Source organism: Ascaphus truei, chromosome 1, assembly GCF_040206685.1.
Source record: "Ascaphus truei isolate aAscTru1 chromosome 1, aAscTru1.hap1, whole genome shotgun sequence".
Lineage (NCBI taxonomy): Eukaryota > Metazoa > Chordata > Amphibia > Anura > Ascaphidae > Ascaphus > Ascaphus truei.
In genome coordinates this window covers 199,690,890-199,709,920 of record NC_134483.1, presented here as the reverse complement: position 1 = coordinate 199,709,920, position 19,031 = coordinate 199,690,890, and the positions used below count along the sequence as shown (strand labels likewise).

General features: G+C 41.1%; 1 protein-coding gene across 1 annotated transcript in view; it reads left to right on the top strand.

The window, feature by feature from the left end:
* The window catches only part of ADAMTS19 (ADAM metallopeptidase with thrombospondin type 1 motif 19), a 406,770-nt gene extending 387,966 nt beyond the window's left edge, over nt 1-18,804 (top strand). Inside the window, exons 21-22 of the mRNA XM_075600164.1 lie at nt 11,040-11,217; nt 13,871-18,804. Coding sequence (XP_075456279.1) covers nt 11,040-11,217; nt 13,871-14,022 — 330 coding nt within the window. The 3' untranslated portion in view covers nt 14,023-18,804. The remainder of the gene's footprint in view (nt 1-11,039; nt 11,218-13,870) is intronic.
* Nucleotides 18,805-19,031: the final 227 nt, after the last annotated feature.

Sequence of the window (19,031 nt, the reverse complement as noted above, 5' to 3'; positions counted from 1 at the left end):
TGACTCACTCATGGGCTCTAGTCCCGTGGAGAATATCCTCCTCCTCCCTCCGTTTCCTGTCCTTCGCGCACGTGCATTGTCCCTGTGGCGCCACCTACAAGATTGATGCCGCATTTTCCATGTCCTGCACATGCGCAATGTTCTCCGCGGTGCCACCTGCAAGATGGCCGCCACATTCGAGTCCTGTGCATGCGACTAGTCTCGCACATGCGCAATGCCTTCTTAAATGGCCGCCGCCTGCTGCAGAGCACCAACGAGAATCAGAGTGGTTCCCCAACCCAGATGCAGGGTAAGGGGACCCTGTTACATCCTCCCTCTGGTGGAGAATCCAACATCCTCGCTTGAGGACCAAAACATAATGTTTAAATAACAAAAATTCATCTTATACATACAACTTTTATATAATGAAAATAACAGCACAACAATATGCAATTAAATGGTATTCAATATTTTAGTCAGAATCACCTTTAGGGAGGCTAACATATCCCGAGACGACTGCTGAGGTTCATAGTGGGGTGCCTCTAATGAATCGTAAGCCACCCTCATGGGAGGATGACTCAGTCTTTCACTCCGACGAACTACTCCTACGTAACCAGGTCTTCATGGTCAGAGAAACTACCATCGGCTTGAGGCCCTTGCCCTCTCATAGACTGAATGTCATTAACACCCTTTGGGGTAAAGATATGACTCTTTGGGTCCAGAGACGATTCGTTGAGGACACTGGAGCACGCGCCTGACTGAAAGGGCCATTAACTGATTCTTCTTCTGGTGCGGACCACCAGTCTCTATGGGTTTTCGAAGAAGTACTTTCCATTGGATCTTTGTTTACTTCTACTGAACCTATTCGGAATCCCGCTGGAATTTTCCTGTTCAGTGGAGGGCAGTATGGGCGACAGTTTCATTTCCTCCCATTTTAGGGATTGGTAAAAATAATTCCGATGCTAGACTTTTATCCGCCCCTCCGAATCCTTGATGCGATAGACAGGGAGGTCAGGCATCTGCGACGCCACCTCGAAGGGAGCCTCTCGCCATCGGTCGGCTAGTTTGTGCTTCCCAGGTTCCAAAAGAGAACCCTGTCTCCAGGCTGAAGCTCCCGATGTCGTACCTTACAATCGTACCTCCGCTTGTTGTTTTGGTTGAGTTTGGTGGTGGTTTATTCTATCAAGCTGTACGCTCTCTGGAGGTTGTCCTTCAGTTGCTGTACATACTTATGCGTCATGTTTGGTACCCCATCAAAGAAATCCATAGGTGGATATCTACTGGTAGTCAGGCCTCCCAACCGAACATGAGGAAGTAGGGCGAATAACAGGTGGACTCGTGCCTGGTGCAATTATAAGCACGCACCATATGCTCCACGTGCTTGCTCCATCCAGCCTTCTCGGAGTCCTTCAGAGTGCCCAGCATATCCAGTCGGGTTTGGTTCAACTGCTCTGGAAGAGCATCTCCTTCAGGATGATAGGGAGTTGTGCGAGACTTATAGAAATTGAGAAGCTTTAGAAGCGCATTGATCAGCTTGCTCTTGATGTGCCACCCTTGGTCAGAGTGAATCCGATTCAGTAGGCCGTAATGTACGAAGTACTTCTCCTACAGTTTTTTGGCTACCATAAGAGATTTTTGGTCCTTGGTGGGGAACACTTGGGCGTACCGGGTGTAATGATCCTTTACTATGAGAACATCCCCTAGAGTCTGGCTTGATGCAGAGAAAGTCCATACAGACTAGGTCCATGGGACCAGAGCTCTTCAGGTGGCCCATTGGGGTTGCACATGTAGGCAGTGTTTTCCACTGTATGCATTGCAGACACCTCTGGCAATGGTACTCCACTGATTCACACATCCTGGGCCAGAAGAACCAGTCTCTTATGAGTCCAAATGGCTTGTCCACCCCCAGGTGTCTGTGTTCATCGTGTCAGGACTGTAGGACCTGGTACTGCAATCTTCTGGGCAGGACTACTGTAGTTGTCTCCTATTGGGGTGGTTATGATAGGGGATGACTCGATAGAGGTCTATTTGGAACTTGTCCCATTCCCTCATGAGAATAGCAACCATTGCGGCTGGAACACGCTTTACCAAGGAGGGATTATTTTCTTAGATGGCCCGATGGATGGCTTAAGCCACCAGGTCTCACATCTGTTGTACCACTAGCTCTTTCCAGCTTAGTTATCTGAGCTTGGGTTATGGACATGCCATCTGTATGGCAGTATGCTGGAGGAAGTGCCTTAGAATGGCATTCTAATGAGTCCGCCACTATGAGTTCGGAGAAAGCTACTTTGTCCTGTGGAGCACATCACATGGCAGTAGCTGCACAAAAGCCGCTGTGGAGCACATCACATGGTATCTAACTTGGCAGAGGTCAGGATGTATGTCAACAGGTTGTTGTCGGTCCGCACCTCGATGGGGACCCTGTGTAGATAAGCCCACTTGAGCGCCAGGAATTCCAGTTTATGGACAGGGTTATTCTGTTCACTTGGTGTCAGACTGCGACTCACATAGGCTACAGGCCAGAGACCTGCAGGGTATTTCTGATGTATGTGCCATCCCCCATCTGCGACGTGACGCCAACGCTTGTAGGGACTATTTGAACCGGGACTTTACTCATTAGATTCATACATCCCTGAGGAAGTTTGGTCTTATCCGAACGAAACGCGTAGGGCTATTTCAAGAGCCATCCATGGACTACAAGTTTATCTGCAGTGTGCTGATCTGGACCCTTGGATCGTGTGACCTAAGTACCTGCTGTCTACACCACAACTGGCGCTATCGGTGAAAGTTTGGACGTCGAGGTTGATGACGTCACCCGCCACCTGAATGCGGAAGCAAGCAGCGTGAGGAAGTGTTGGTCTATACACAGAGACACCATACGTTCCAGTTACACAACTATACAGCACTGCAGGACCCAGAGTGGTCAAATCGCCTATTTTCTTCTATAGTATGTGAGTGGCCTGAGCTTCTTTGCTCTATTTTATGTTCATTAAATTGTGTTGCACTATATTTTTCTCTGTTTCTCTTCACATCATCCTGGGAGTTCCTGCATCCAGATTTCGTGTGTGATCACCTTATACAACCCAGTGGAAGTTTTGCGCTTTGAGTGCTTCTGTTTCGTTCTCTGAACGCTTTGAGTGCTTCTGTTTCGTTCTCTGATGGGTTGTTCAATCCTTACACCAGCAGCATCTCCATTGGTGATATTAATTTGTATTTTTGCATTTATTTTATTTATAGGGTTTGCGCTATTTCTTGTTCCACAGACTATGCTCAGCAATTAGCCCAGCGCTGACTGAAGCTATATACTAGAAGGAGCCAATGGGAGACCTTACCCAGGAGTGAGGTCAGAGGTAAGTGGAGCGCTGGTAGGAGGATGCAGGATGCAGGGCAGGTGTGCAGGCATCAATGTAATTGCTGGAGTCCTGTGTGAGGATGCATGCGCCCACGATGCGTGACCTCGACGGGGACACGCAGCGGTGCCTGCGCTAGCCAGCTGACTTGCTGGTACTCGTGGAGGTCGTCGCGGTGGTGCATGCGTGTGCGTGCCCCCGCCGGTCCAGGAGCAGTGGCGGTACGCGCCCTGTGCGTGCCTCCAACGGGAGGAGCGGGTGCGTGTGAGTCCCTACTGCAGAGGAGAGCCATGGGTGGTAAGGGCTGCGAGCGGACGGACCTTACAGTATGTAGCTTTTAAACGCCCATTCATTGACCTCCCGCCGGGATGGTAATGATATGATCAGCGACATAATTTGGATTGTACTAACTTTGGGCACCCCTGGTCTGAAATCTCAGCAGTGCCTCCAAATGTAGCCCCCTTTCGCTAGGCCAACGGGAAACCACGGGCGAATTTGCGTTCTGCTGATACCTGTACACTCACAGGAGGCCTTACCCTTCGCTCTTGGTAGCCTGGGGTGAGCTCTCTTTCTCTTAGTGCACACCTCCCCCTATGAAGGATCACAGCGTTGGTGGGATGACTCCTCATAGGAACCAATACAAACAGTAATAACAATACCACACAATATATATATATATATATATAATATATATATATATATATATATATATATATATATATATATATATATATATATGATCAAAAAAATAAAAAAATAAATAGATGATACCGTTCTGTGGCTAACGAAATGCTTTTATTTGTGCGAGCTTTCGAGATACACTGATCTCTTCTTCCGGCGATGTTACAGTTTGTAACATCGCCGGAAGAAGAGATCAGTGTATCTCGAAAGCTCGCACAAATAAAAGCATTTTGTTAGCCACAGAACGGTATCATCTATTTATTTTTTTATTTTTTTGATTATTGAAGCTCGGCTAACACGGTACTGATACCTCTATATATATATATATATATATATATATATATATATATATATATATAATACTGAGTTAAGTTATGGTGAGTAAAAAAAGTGACAAAAACCCTCCACAGCAAAGCAAATATGCAAATGTAAATACAACTGTATGCTCATCTGCATGTCTTAGGCAGGTCTGCAACCCCGCCTTTCCCCATTATCACCCAGCACACAGCACTTCCACTGCAGAAATGGATTCTGGGAAATGACATGCAAATGAGCACACAGTGCCACTTTTTGCTTCAAAAACCAAGTGCTGTGTGCTGGGTGATAATGGGGAAAGGCGGGGTTGCAGACCTGCCTAAGACATGCAGATGAGTTGTATTTACATTTGCATATTTGCTTTGCTGTGGAGGGTTTTTGTCACTTTTTTTACTCACCATAACTTAACTCAGTATTATGGTTGGCCTATCCTTTAGCTTCTTTGCATACCCAGTTAATCAACCCCACACTGATGAGACCCATTAAGGTCGAAACAGCTGTCTGTGAGTGGTTTTCTGGGTATGCACCTTAACCCTGGCTGTGCTCAAAGCTATATATATAAACAAACAAAAAACAGGCGCACTCATAGCGTAGTAAAGTTTACAAAAATGTATGTGGAGTTGAATGTATAAAAATGCACACTCACAAACATAATGGGAATACAAGCATTTATGAGTAATACTCAATCGCCATCCAGAATGCAGGAAACAAGCTGCTTGTTTGTTTGTTCGTCCGATATGGAGGGAAATCAACAGCTTCCACGGTGCACTCCGTGTACCGGAAGAGGTAAGGAGTGTCTTCCCACTCCAAGCCCCTCGTCACTGCAATGGGTCTCCGATCACAATCCCGCGAGAACTCGACGTCACTGGGCTCACCGGATAGATTGTAACAGCTCCCGCAAGGATGACAAAGTAATGGCTGCGCTTGGTATTGATTTACCAAATGTAGAAAGTCCCGTAAGTGAGATGGCAAATAATTAATAAAACTGGACAATGTCACGTCCACGAGGTGACCAGGAGGATCCAGGTAACAAAGAGACAGCACACCGCAGTTTAGATGAATAAACAAAGTGTATTAACAACACAGGGCAGCCAATGTTTCGGTCCTCAGAGTGGCACCTTCCTCAGGCAAACTTCCACCTTTGCACAGCTGCAGGCTGGATGGCATTATAATCAATGTGCTATTTAAATCCTTGGTAGCATGCATTATTTTAAGCCCCCTGATGAAGCGAGGGTGAAACACGTGTTGGGGTGTTTGTTTTTCCCTGACTCCCCTGCGGATGGACCCCCAATTGGAAGATCTTTATCCTTTGGACATTTTACTATCACAGTGTGGCATGGATGGTCTCATGGATTATGGTAACTGATGTGAACTGTTAACCTTTGTTGATCCCATAATAACAGTCTCTTTTTGGTACTGTGCCTGGTTTGCCTTGATTATACCAACTGCATTTACGGTGTATGTATATAATATATGTATTTGACATCAGCATGTATTAGGCAATTTGGTGCATGTGTTATCTATGCTTGCTGTGTGGTTTTATATTTACTAGGGGTGAGGCCGGCCTTGTAGGTTCAAGGGGTTATTGTTAACCCCTTGTTCTACATATATTTTGTGCTTATATGCTTTTTTCCCTTGCCTTGGGTATTAGGGATCCATCAGTATCTTCATAGGGGATTTCCCCTGTCTGATACATACTGTATTCTATCACAGGAGGATGTCAGGGTTTGTTTTAATATTTTTTTGTATTTTATGATTGATTATTTGTGCTGTAAAATAATAATTTTCTTTGATATTTGTTCTGAGTATACTTGAGTGCTGAGTTGGAACACTTTTCTTTTTCTTTTCATTATTATATTACTTCTAGTCCCTAGCACCGTTAGTGGTTATTATATTACTAATTTAAGTACTCATTATTTGCTTAGTCTGTTGCAGGCAGTTTGTCTTGTTGTAATATATATATATATATATATATATATATATATATATATATATATATATACATACATACATACATACATACATATATATATATATATATATGTATATATATATATATATATATATATATATTAAAGTGACAGAAAATATAGACAGCGCCCTTCACACACTATACCTAAATTGCTGCAGCCCTGATAGATGTGGCAAGAAATTGCACCAGGCAAATATGCCCAATAAACAGTGGTGTGAAAATAACTAAATGTATTATGGCAGGAAAAACTAAAAGTGACTATTGGATAAAAACACAAAAGCAAAAAAGAAGTGTGCATAACATATAAAAATAAAAAAATAAAAAAAAGCAATAAAAAAGATATTGCCAATTGATGTGGGTAAAAATGACACTGAGTGTCACTGGGACTTTACTAAAAAATGCAAATATAAAAAATGAGTTCATGTGATAGGCAATGAAAAATTCAATACACGATTATGAACCTATAAATGCAGTGAATATTAAAAATACTTAAGTCCACATGTGTCCATGATAAGTTGATTTGCAAAAGGTCCAGGCTGCTTATTCTTGGGCTCACCGAACTCCCACAGTACCTATTAGAGAAAAAGAGAAAAGAAGCGCCCGATCCTTGTGTAAAATCAGATGAACAAAGTTTTAATATCTCATGGACAAGACAAATGCACACTTACAATTTGTCTGATAAAATAAAGCATGTTATGGGACCTGCCCATGCACCAACTGAGGACTCCTCGGTCTCTTCTTTGTGTGTGAGTGTCAGTATTGGCTCCAAAAAGGATGTTGCTGTCAGCTGCTGTCTCCAGGGGAGTAATCCTTAGTGTTTGTGAGCACTCAATCTCCACATGCAGCTGCCATTTAGCCTTTCTTCTCACACTTGAAACCGGAAAAAAATCTTCAGGCAAGTCCTTGCCTCCTCACGCTGGTGCTGAGAGCTGCCCTGTCACTGTAGGCTCACTGCCAGATATCCCTACGCGTTTCTTCCGACTCTGCTCTTCCCCTGATGAAATCCGCAGAGTCGGAAGAAACGCGTAGGGATATCTGGCAGTGAGCCTACAGTGACAGGGCAGCTCTCAGCACCAGCGTGAGGAGGCAAGGACTTGCCTGAAGATTTTTTTCCGGTTTCAAGTGTGAGAAGAAAGGCTAAATGGCAGCTGCATGTGGAGATTGAGTGCTCACAAACACTAAGGATTACTCCCCTGGAGACAGCAGATGACAGCAACATCCTTTTTGGAGCCAATACTGACACTCACACACAAAGAAGAGACCGAGGAGTCCTCAGTTGGTGCATGGGCAGGTCCCATAACATGCTTTATTTTATCAGACAAATTGTAAGTGTGCATTTGTCTTGTCCATGAGATATTAAACTTTGTTCATCTGATTTTACACAAGGATCGGGCGCTTCTTTTCTCTTTTTCTCTAATATATATATATATATATATATATATATATATATATATATATACAGTGTTCGACAAATCCAGTTGGCAGGTCGCACCTGGCGAGTGGATATTGCGGGCTGGCGACTTATAATTCCCCTGTACAGAAGAAGGGAGAGGAAAAAAATCCCCCTGCCTGTTTGGCTCGCGCTCGCTGCTAGGACTTTTTTTTTTGTTCGCATGCAGGCAGGCCCGCCCTGCCTGCATCTACAGAGAGGTAAGTACTGAATCTTGCCCTCTCAGGCTTAACCCCCCTCTTCCTCTGTGTGTGCATTTGTTTATTTATATTCTGCCCCTCTGGCAGGTGTCCCCCCTTCGGTCTCCTTGGTTTCCCACCCGGAGTGGGAGAAGGTAGCCCCCCACCCAGTCAGTCAGTCACCCAGTCATGTCACTCGCTCACCCCCTCTCTCTGTCTCCCCCTCTGTCTCCCCTCTCTCTCTGTCTCCCCTGTCTCTCTCTGTCTCCCCTCTTTCTCTCACCCTCTCACCCTCTGTGTCTCACCCTCTGTGTCTCACTCTCTATCTGTCTCACACTCTCTCTCTCTCTCTGTCTCTCACCCACACTCTCTCTCTGTCTCTCACCCACATTCTCTGTCTGTCTCTCACCCACACTCTCTCTGTCTCACACTCTTGATATTTTATTTACCCTGTATATCTTAACTGCCCTATACCTACACCAAAATAACCTATACTGCTTTCTTCCAGATCTGACTCTCGAGCTTCACACAGGAGACATCGGAATCCCCCCTAACCCAGAAGACATGTAGGGAACACCTCCCCTCCAAAATATAGCATTGCGGGAATGAAGGGACTGCGGATCAGGTAAGATCCCAGGTGGGATTGCTGCTTTAGATATTGTGAAGCGGGGGCATCCAGACACTGGTCAAGGGGTTCAGGAAACTAGTCATTCACATCTGGCTTTTTTTTCTAGATCCGACATTTATACACACACACGTAACAAGGACTAATTGTTGTAAAATGTAATACAATAAATAAACTTGTCAAAAACTAATGTTGTTCTTACTAGGAATTTATTCAATTTATATATTTTATTCACGCGGGCGGGACTAGGTGGCGAGTAGATTTTTTGGTTCGGCGAGTAGATTTTTGGGTGATTTGTCAAGCACTGTATATATATCTTCTATTTACTGACACACATATAACAATAATATAAGGGTAATTTGCAATACACCCACAACCCTGAGTGAGTCCCCCAAAGTGTTGAGGGTGCCCTGCGCACCTGTACCCCGGTGTCCACATGAGCAAGCCCACCCAAACTGTGAGGCAACGCTACCCCCCTGTGATGTGAACCGTTGGTGCACTTGTGATACCTGCTTGGGTACTCCAGTACACCAGGGGTAGCTTGCAGACTAGCTGAGACAGGTCCACACAGTGGGGCCTGTGACAGCAATCCCCTCTCACCTAAGATTCGGGCCTCCATGCGGTGCAAGCTCCAGCTGGAGTGTCTCACACAATGGTGGCGATTCACTAAGCAGTGAGCTTTTGCGCGCGAGTGTGCATTTTGTGATCGTACTTAAAAAAGGAAGCCATATGCGGGATTCACTAACAAGTGAAGGGCATTTTGTTAAGTCCAACCTGTTTTTCTTTTCCCCCTACTATCGTGTTGTGAATTCTACAGCATGATAGCTGATAGATAAAATAGCACAATGTAAAACCTGCATGGAGATTCTGCGTCTCCATGCAAGGCTCTTACAGGCGATCATACAGTATAAATATACATTTTAATACTAGTTTACATATGCAGGGGGTTTCCTGAGCTGAACCGCATTGGTTGCAGCCTTGGGTCCCCCTACTTCATGCGATACAGGCCCCGTTAGAAATCTAGAACGTGAAGACTTTTATATAAGCTATATATATATATATAGCTTATAGGTGCTACGCTTCAGTGGCTACATATCTCCTGCAAAATAAATTATTTATAGTTTATGTGTAACCCCTTTATTTTTAGCTCTCAAACTTATAACTATAGCTGCGGCTGGGACCAGAGTCCCTGTTCACCGTAGGCCACGTGTGGCCCAGTAAATTATGAGGTCGCAGGAAGAATACAGACACTGTATGGGCAATACAACCAGTTTACTTATATATCTTACTGACTCTGGTACTTTGTGATCCTCAGATGAGGATCATTACACTGTAATCTGCTTACTACATAATTGTTGCATGGATGTGAATCAGTTTCAGTACTGTAGTAGCCACCCAATCCTGGGTATGTTGGCTTGTGATGGTGCCGGCACATGTGGGAGCTCATTGTGCACTGAACCTGTTCCAGACCTGTTCCTTGAAAATGGTGCTTCGGTATCACTGTGCTTTTATAGCCGTTGAGGGTCCCCTCCTGCAGGACTTGGTCTTTCACTCCACAACTGTAACTGTAGCCATCTGGAACTGTAACTCTCTCTCCAGCTGCCATGTGCACATTCTGCAGACCTCGCCTGGACCTGATAGCACTCAGGTCTGCACAGATCTGATTCAACATGGCCACCCCCCCTTCCTCATGGCTCCTCTCCCTTATAGTCCTTACACTTCTGTTATTATTGACTGCAATCATGTCCATCACAGTCACATGTTCAGAGCACATTGGAGAGAAACCTGCCAGGGAGCAGTGTGAAAGTGTATGAGCTCATCCCACAGGGGGTTATATACAGTATGTATCAAGTAGAGTACCTGAACAACGTGTTAAAGACGGCTAGTACCTGAAAATCCACAACGAGTATTCTCTTGCCATTTAAAAGCTCTGATATTTCACGGCTCATAATGTGACGTTACCTAAAACAACGCCGAATGTTATTTTCCCTCTGTTTAGCACAAAGCAATTACAAGGAAAAACTATGGGTGGAATTTACCATAGGCCTAACGTCACGTTATTGTAATGTAACTATGCGTTCGCTTTCAATAATGGGATGTTTGTGGATCCGGCCCACAGATATTATAAATCAGAAATTACTGCTCTTAACAAATTTCATTGCCTGGTTTGGGGCTTATTGGACTTCTTCAATACAGTGTGATAGTGTTGTTTTATTGAATAAGTCCCTATAAGTCGTGACTGGTTACGCTGCATATGCTTCACCATTCGATCTTTCTAGAGCCACTGATCAGTAATCATTTTCACAACAGCTTTAAAACAAAATTTTGGATTGAAGCTGACCAGAAATATTTTGCAGTTTTCTTTACATTGATTATGTTTTAGACAAGCCCAAACCTTAACATGTGCAATGCATTATATATGTCTTATTTACTTTATATCCCAGATATCGTTTTATTTCATAACTGTATTCTTTTATTGTGCACCTAGTGTTCTGTGACGTGTGGAAAAGGCATGCAATCTAGAGTGATTCAATGCATGCACAAGATTACTGGAAGGCATGGACATGAATGCTTTTCGTCTGAAAAACCAGCAGCATATAGACCATGTCATCTACAAGCATGTAATGAGAAAATAAATGTTAATACAATAACTTCACCACGACTTGGTAAGGGAAAAAAATACTTTTACTAAATACTGTTAATGCATTGAATGTCTTTTACTGTATGCCCAGCAAATATCCTTACTATGAATGGTTAGACAGCAAGGCACATTTATGAAGTGATTTATAACTTTTGACTGCAATTAGTAAGATGAAAGCATCTTTTCAGTGGGCATTCAGGCCATGTAAATATTTCCCTACATACTGTAGGTAGAGCACGTACGTTTTCAACATAAACCCTTGTCTGCTATTCTATAGTATACTAAAAGGCATCTGCTGTTACCATTTATTTCCATACATACACACTGTTTAACTTCCAATACATAATGCCAGTGCCCACACCCATAATGTTGCCAGCTATATTTCTTTAAGAGGACAAGAAAGGACTATCAGTATGCAGATAACAGTAGCACTTGATAATTATTTTTATAAACCATTGAGCACATTTGATATACATATTAGATTGACTTTTGTCACAGATGGAATAAACCTGTTAAAACAGCTCTTTTAAACCTTTATTTAAAACACGGGTTTTGTCTTTAAGACAGTATTTACATTACATATGTAATACTATAGGTGATTAATGTTTAATGAAACCTCACTCCTATGTAGTAGTAAGATTTTATTTCTAGCATTCCTGGAAGTTAGAATAGCTCAGCTTCATTAAACACTTCTCTTTACCAGGAATCGCGTACATGAAGCAGCCAATAATAGTTTCACTGATCATGTTCCGGAAGATGTACACTAGCTCAGTGGTAATGTCACTGCCTTTGTAATGGGTAACCCTGGTTTGAATCCCTGTGTTTGCTCTCCTTGTGACCTTGGGCAATTCACTTTCCCTTCCTGTGCTTCAGGCACTAAAATTGTGCTACAGGTCAGGGACTTACTATGCCTGCAAAATTAGATGTACAGTGCTACTACAGCACATACACTCTTACTGACATTAAAATATAGTTATACAGCAGGATACTATTGTACAATAAGTGTAGCAACAATAATATGTCATCTTCATATCCCTATTGTCGTCAAATGACCTTGTTTACCTCCTTAATAAGAAACCAGATGAATGAAATTTAGATTCACCTACTTTGTACAGAAGTTATATTGTCCTGTTGCTAAATGACTTTAGTCAGCCTCATAACTTATTTTTGATTAGTAGGTTATAACATTATTCAAAATGCAATGTTCGTTAAACACCTTAAAAATAACATTACCTATCACTGAAAGACCGAAAAATTATTATACTGCATAATAAATCTAGAACAGACATGAGGTTTATTGGGTTGCCTCTGTAAAATGTGCAAGCCCGCTGACTGTTGTTTTAAAGGTCAACTTCTTATTACTGTATATGAAGTTAATAAAATGAACATTCATTTTATTAGACCAAAGTGACTGCTTAACCATGAAAGTTGAAATATGTGCACTACACCATCAAAATGTATTGAGCTAATGAACATACACAAAGAGAGATCCATTATAATTATTACATTTTTCTTTTTCCGATTTCGCTTACACTGAGTAAAAAATATAAATGAACCTCTTCACTTATGAAAAAGTAAAGTTTATATACTGGATTATCTCTAAATGTAATTGATAATACAATTGTCCTTACTTTTATGCATTTGAAAATATACAAAATGTTACTTTAATACAGCATTCTTAATATACACTAAATCAGAATTACAGTATGTAAATATATCAGGACATGGAAAGAAATTAGAAACACAAAATAGTGCAATATTGTCAACCTAACAAATGATTTCAGTGTTGAAAGTTCTATAAAATTTGCACTCATGTGAATAACGTGAAATGAAAGCGTTGTGGTTATTAGAAGTTACCAACTTTTGTCTCCAGATAGGTACTCCAGATCCATAGAGAGGGGGGGGAAATCCATATACAAAAAAGGAAAGCAAAAATAGTATACTACTGTTTTTAATATTAAAAACACAAAGTATTCCACTTACATAAGTGCCTTTGTTTGTGAGCATTCAGACCAGGGGATTAGCCCCTGAGGAAGACTTTGTAGTGGAAACGCGCGGTGGGTGAATCACTGATTACTAAGAAGCCCTTGTTGATGACATCCAGAGTGGAAGACAACTTCATTCAGCCCAGTGCATGCTGTGACGGCCAGATGCTGTTGCTGTGAACATCTTTGTCTGACCATATGACCCAGGGTGGTCAGAATGCTCACAAACAAAGGCATTTATGTAAGTGGAATACTTTGTGTTTTTAATATTAAAAACAGTACTATACTATTTTTGCTTTCCCTTTTTTGTATATGGATTTCCCCCCCTCTCTATGGATCTGGAGTACCTATCTGGCGACAAAAGTTGGTAACTTCTAATAACCACAACGCTTTCATTTCACGTTATACACGTGAGTGCAAATTTTGTAGAACTTTCAACACTGAAATCATTTGTTGGGGTTTACAATATTGCACTATTTTGTGTTTCTAATTTCTTCCCATGTCCTGATGTGATTTGCGCACCTGTTTCTCCTTCGTTTGCTGATTGAATTTGGTTTGAATTCTACGTCGGGAGCTGCACTCATTAAGGATAGTATACCATATGTGTTATTTGATTTATTAGTAATTTTATTTGCGCTTATTTTTCATTTCACCAGTGTGTAAATATACCTGTTAATTTGTCTTTTTGTACAGCTGCTCTAACCTTCAAATGTCTACAGGACCAGTGGCCAGTATATTGCAAAGTTATACGTGAGAAAAACCTCTGCCAGGACATGAGATGGTACCAGCGCTGCTGTGAAACATGCAGGGACTTTTATGCTCAAAAAATGCAACATAGGAGTTGACCATTGTTTGGGTGGTTGGCGCTAAGCTCTATACTCCGTATATTTAAAAAACACACAAACTCTAGCATATTTACAACAACTAGAATATTTTCACATTTCATATAATTTAACCAATATAATTTATTTTTTAGTTTTCGGCATCACAGTTGCTATGTACACAGTGTTTTCTCTTGTTTAGCCTACTTTGTTTTTTTTAGTCAGGAGCATCTTTCTACCTTCATTGCCAACAATGAATGATGTAATTTACATGAAAATCCAGTCCACATCTACAGTTGCGAGAAAGAGTTTGTGAACCGCAATGATAATTACGGAAATTCCACAGTTTTTACATGATAACCTTCTTGAATCAAAACCAGTCTTTTCTTAAATATCCCATAGGGTTTAGATTAACCAAGTTCTATGCCTTTTGAAAGAAAAATTATGTATGAATGAGACAAACAATTAGTATTTAATAGTCAGGGTATGTGCAAAAGTAACAACAAGAAAGAAAAAAGTGAGAAGCGCAGACAATGGGGGTTGTGATTAAACTAGAATTCTTCATTAAATAAACTAGTCCTAGGAAAACCCCTCTAGGACAACAATGTGAAATCAATACATAAATAGTAATTTAAAAGTAGTGCTGATGGAATGGATAAGCGGTACCAGTTTGTCAGTCTCCAGGGGATTGAAAACGGCAATTACCCGATAGACAGTCTTGGTCCTTTGGATGGTGCACTGCCCGGGCAGGTAATGGTGAAGAGGGGTACCCCAGGGTTGAGACAGTGTTGGAATAGCTCACCCTTTAAATACTGCAGATCCTTGGCGGTCCTGCTGTCCCTCAATTCACGGAAACCGCTCCGGTACACACAGCATGGATGTGCTGTTACTCGCGATACCACGCAGCCCTCCGGGTGTCCGGGTCTGATGTCACTTCCGGCTGTGACGCACAGACCCTTCCCGGTAGTCTCTGGGCTCCGTCCTTCAGCGCTCCACCTCCTGATGGTACAGTGACCACACAGACAGCGCAGCAAGTGGTATTAACCGCTTCCTTCAAACGCACTGTTTAGCCAGCAAACACTCTATGTGCAAAAGTAAGCGAAACCCTGGTTTGATCTAAATGAAAGGGGATAATTAGTATCAGGCGTTTAAATAATTAGGTAGATCTTCATGTGTTAGTTTGGGATGCCCCACCCTCTATAAAGATTATACATTTTTTGAGGTGGTCTCCACAATACAGGTGTATGGAAATACGTCATGCCACGATCAATAGAACTCTATGATGCTCATCAGTCTAGAAAGTGTTACATACCCATTTCTAAGGATTTGGGGCTCCACCAATCCACTGTCAGGCAGATATTTTACAAATACAGAAAGTTCAAGACCAATCACTCTACCCAGGAGCAGTCGTACTATCAACATCTCTCCAAGAAAAATCGTCAAATCATCCAGAAAGTCACAAAGAACCTCAGAGTAACATCCATGGACCTGCAAGCCATCTTATCTTGGCTAATATGAGTCTTCGTGACTCAACTTTAAGAAAAAGACTGAACAAGAATAGAGTTTATAGAAGAATAGCCAGGAGGAAACCACTGCTCCCTAAAAAGAACATTGATGCCATCTGAACCTATAACCTAAAATGTTGTGGCAGGACCTGAAGCGAGCTGTCCATGCAAGGAAGCCCTCAAAATGTCACTGAGTTGAAGCAGTTATGTAAGGAAGAATGGGCCCAAATTACTCAAAACCAATATGAGACTGATCAGCAGTTACAGGAAGCCCTTAGTTGAAGTCATTACTGCTCAAGGGGGTGCCACAGGTACTGAATCTAAAAGTTCCTATTCTTTTTCACACATGGATATTGAATGTTGAATCAGTATCATGTTTTTTTGGCATTTATTTGATCAGGTTATCTTTATCTATTATTAGGACTTAGATTAAGATCTAATAACATTTTAGGTTTGAAATGTGTGAAAATCCTAAGTGGTTCACAAACTTTTTCTCGTCACTGTGTATATTTAGGCTTAATCGCTACTGGCCAGTATGATAAATCGGCTGGATTGAATAATTGTTTAAGAAAGAGATAGAAGGTGGGGATGCTGCACAGAACTCCTCGGAATGTATAATATTACAATGTCATTTTTCAGAAAGAGGGTCTCTGACTTTTTAGGGTATAATCAACAAATAATAACAAAGCTGGTATAGCTAATTATTACCATCACAAAATGGGCTTTCTCATCAACCTATTTCTAAATCTATATGTAAAGATACTCAATTGAGATGTATAATAGAGGCATTATATAAAGCAGATGGTGTAGCTCATAAAAGATTAACTATTCAGTCCTTCATATCTGTTAACTTCCAAGAATAATATCTGTGTCAATTCAATATACTGGTATACGTTTCTCAAGCAGGGTAGAAGCATTTAAAGCAGCGGCGGTCAACTCCAATCTTCAAGGGTCACCATCAGGTGAGGTTTTCAGGATATCCCTGCTTTAGCACATGTGGCTCAATCAGTGGCTCAGTCATTCACTGAGCCACTGATTGCATTACCTGTGCTGAAGCAGGGACATCCTGAAAATCTGACCAGTTGGTGGCTCTTGAGGACTGGAGTTGGCCACCCCTGGTTTAAAGTATAATACATGAGAAATTGTGGGAAATTATGCAGAAAAGTAGGAATCTACACATATAATGATTTGTGTCAAATAGTTCTTGCTAACTCTTGTTACGCCATAAAACTACTCCCACTGATGAAAATAATGATACCAAAGAGCGAGTACATACTGCACTGTTATGTCTTATTTTAAAACAGTAAAGTATAAAATATGCACTGTACTGTACAGTAGGGAGAACAGGACACGAAACGGCAGTGCACAACCGAAGAAAACTCAACCAGGCCAGGTAACAGCAGTTAAAACTTCTATTTATTGGTACAAAATAATTAAAAAAACACTCTAATGTGTTTCACACAGGAGGTGCTTTATCAAAGAGACTATGAGAGTACTGTACTGTGGCTTTTGAGGCCTGGGATAGCAGAATGTCCTGGTCACATGCTAAGGTGCTAAGCCAGAAAGTAATTGTTGATTTCTGGTGGGTTTTTTTTATCTTCTAAGCTAAAATAAAGGTAATTAAAATAATGGATACATTTACAAAGTTTGTACCATAGAACTGATCTTAAGTCTTTCTCCAACTATTAGTTGCTATCTTAGCCTTTTTTTCTCTGTACCATCTTGAAAGCTCACTTCAGAAAAGCTTTTACTTTTCTGCTTCAATCCATACTTACCGTATACATCAGCAACAGCCTTACTCAGTTTTCATTCCCTTGGTTCTGTGAACAGTAGTTCAGTCCTATTTATAACTAGGCATCACAGCAACCTAAGTTAATAGTTACCCTTGTGGTTAAAGGGCAGGATTTTCTATAGATCTTTGTGCATCCCAACCAAGAGGTAGATCCTCAGAGCGCCAGTAATTTTGACCAAATAACGTAATGTTCTCCAAATAATGAACAGACATTTGTTTCTGTGCTTATTAACGGGGAAAGATAATGAGCAGCAAAAACAACATCTGTTCTTCAAAGTAGCAGCACTATTAACTGAGATGATCATGTCTCAGATATACGTTCTCTAATACACTGCACATGCGCATTAGTCAAACTGTAAGGTGCGTTATTTAAGCAGCGCTGCTAACTGAGATTTTTCTGTACGATACCAAAAGCTAATGCAAATCTTGTTCTAATATTGAGAATTGTATCATTTTTACAATGATTTTTTTCATTTACTTATACTGTATGGTATACCATGTAATAACGACTGTATAAAGTATGGGTGTACAATAATGTATATCCATACCTCAACAATATAAATTAATATATAATTTTTTTATTAATGTGCAATTAAAATAAATGAAGGAAGCGCATCCTTCATTTATTTTAATTGTACATTAAACTAAATAAAGTAGCGGTTCTTTTCAAACCTCAATCCTAGCCCCAGGAAATGAAAGCCTGGACATATTTTTGGTGAAGTATACTTTAATAATTCTCTGAAGCTAAAGATGAGAACCACTGAACCAAGGGAGGGGGGAAAATGATACTGTTGATCAAAGGATGCAGAGTGGCTAGATTCTGACTCCTGATAATACCTGACTCAAGAGCAGAAGCAGACAGAGAGGGGACATTTTCTGTTTCAAGTGCGCCAAGTAGAGAGGTCAGTTACATGATTTTTTAAATCATGTTTTTTTTCCTTCCCCAACTGCTATCTACTCAGGACAGTAAGGTGGGTCTCACATCAACTTGAATACAAGATCAAATAAACACTGTAAATGTTTACACTGAATCACTGTTGCACTGTTAAATAGTAAACACAATTATTTGAGATCATGGCTGGGCAGTTATTTCACTGTATTTGACCCCGTTTATTTGAAAAGAAGTAAAATAAACATGCCATTAGCTTTAAATGTTAACATTGAAACAGAATTTTCATAAATCTGCAGCAGTTTTTTTCTTCTGTTCATTTCTTCTTGCCGTTATTTCTTTTTGTCTTTTTTTGTGAATTTTTAAGTAAACTTCTCTGTAAACTAATTACCATTTTGTGAAACTTTTGGGGATGTGTAAAGATTTTCTTTATGAGTTCAGATGTTGTACTAGATACATTTTTACATTTTCAATTAGAAAAACAAATTTCATTTTTGTGAATTGTATGATTTGAGATATATATTAAATACCTAAGAAACAACTTGTGCCCAATGTATTTTTCCCCCTTTCATAGCATTAATTATGTTTACTGCACTAACACCGTATATTACCATTAATTATAGACTAAAGCAGTAAAATTCCGGGCATTATTGAAAACCCTGCTCTCTGATTGGTTAAAATTCCGGGCATTATCCAATCAGTAATGCCCGGAATTTTAGCAGCTTGCAAAGTGCAGTTTTCAATGTGTTTATTTCCAGCCAATCAGCTTTCAGAACAGCTGAGACAGGGCAGGGGATTGGTTACACTGAAGTAACAGCTCTGAGACAGGGCAGGGGATTGGTCAGTA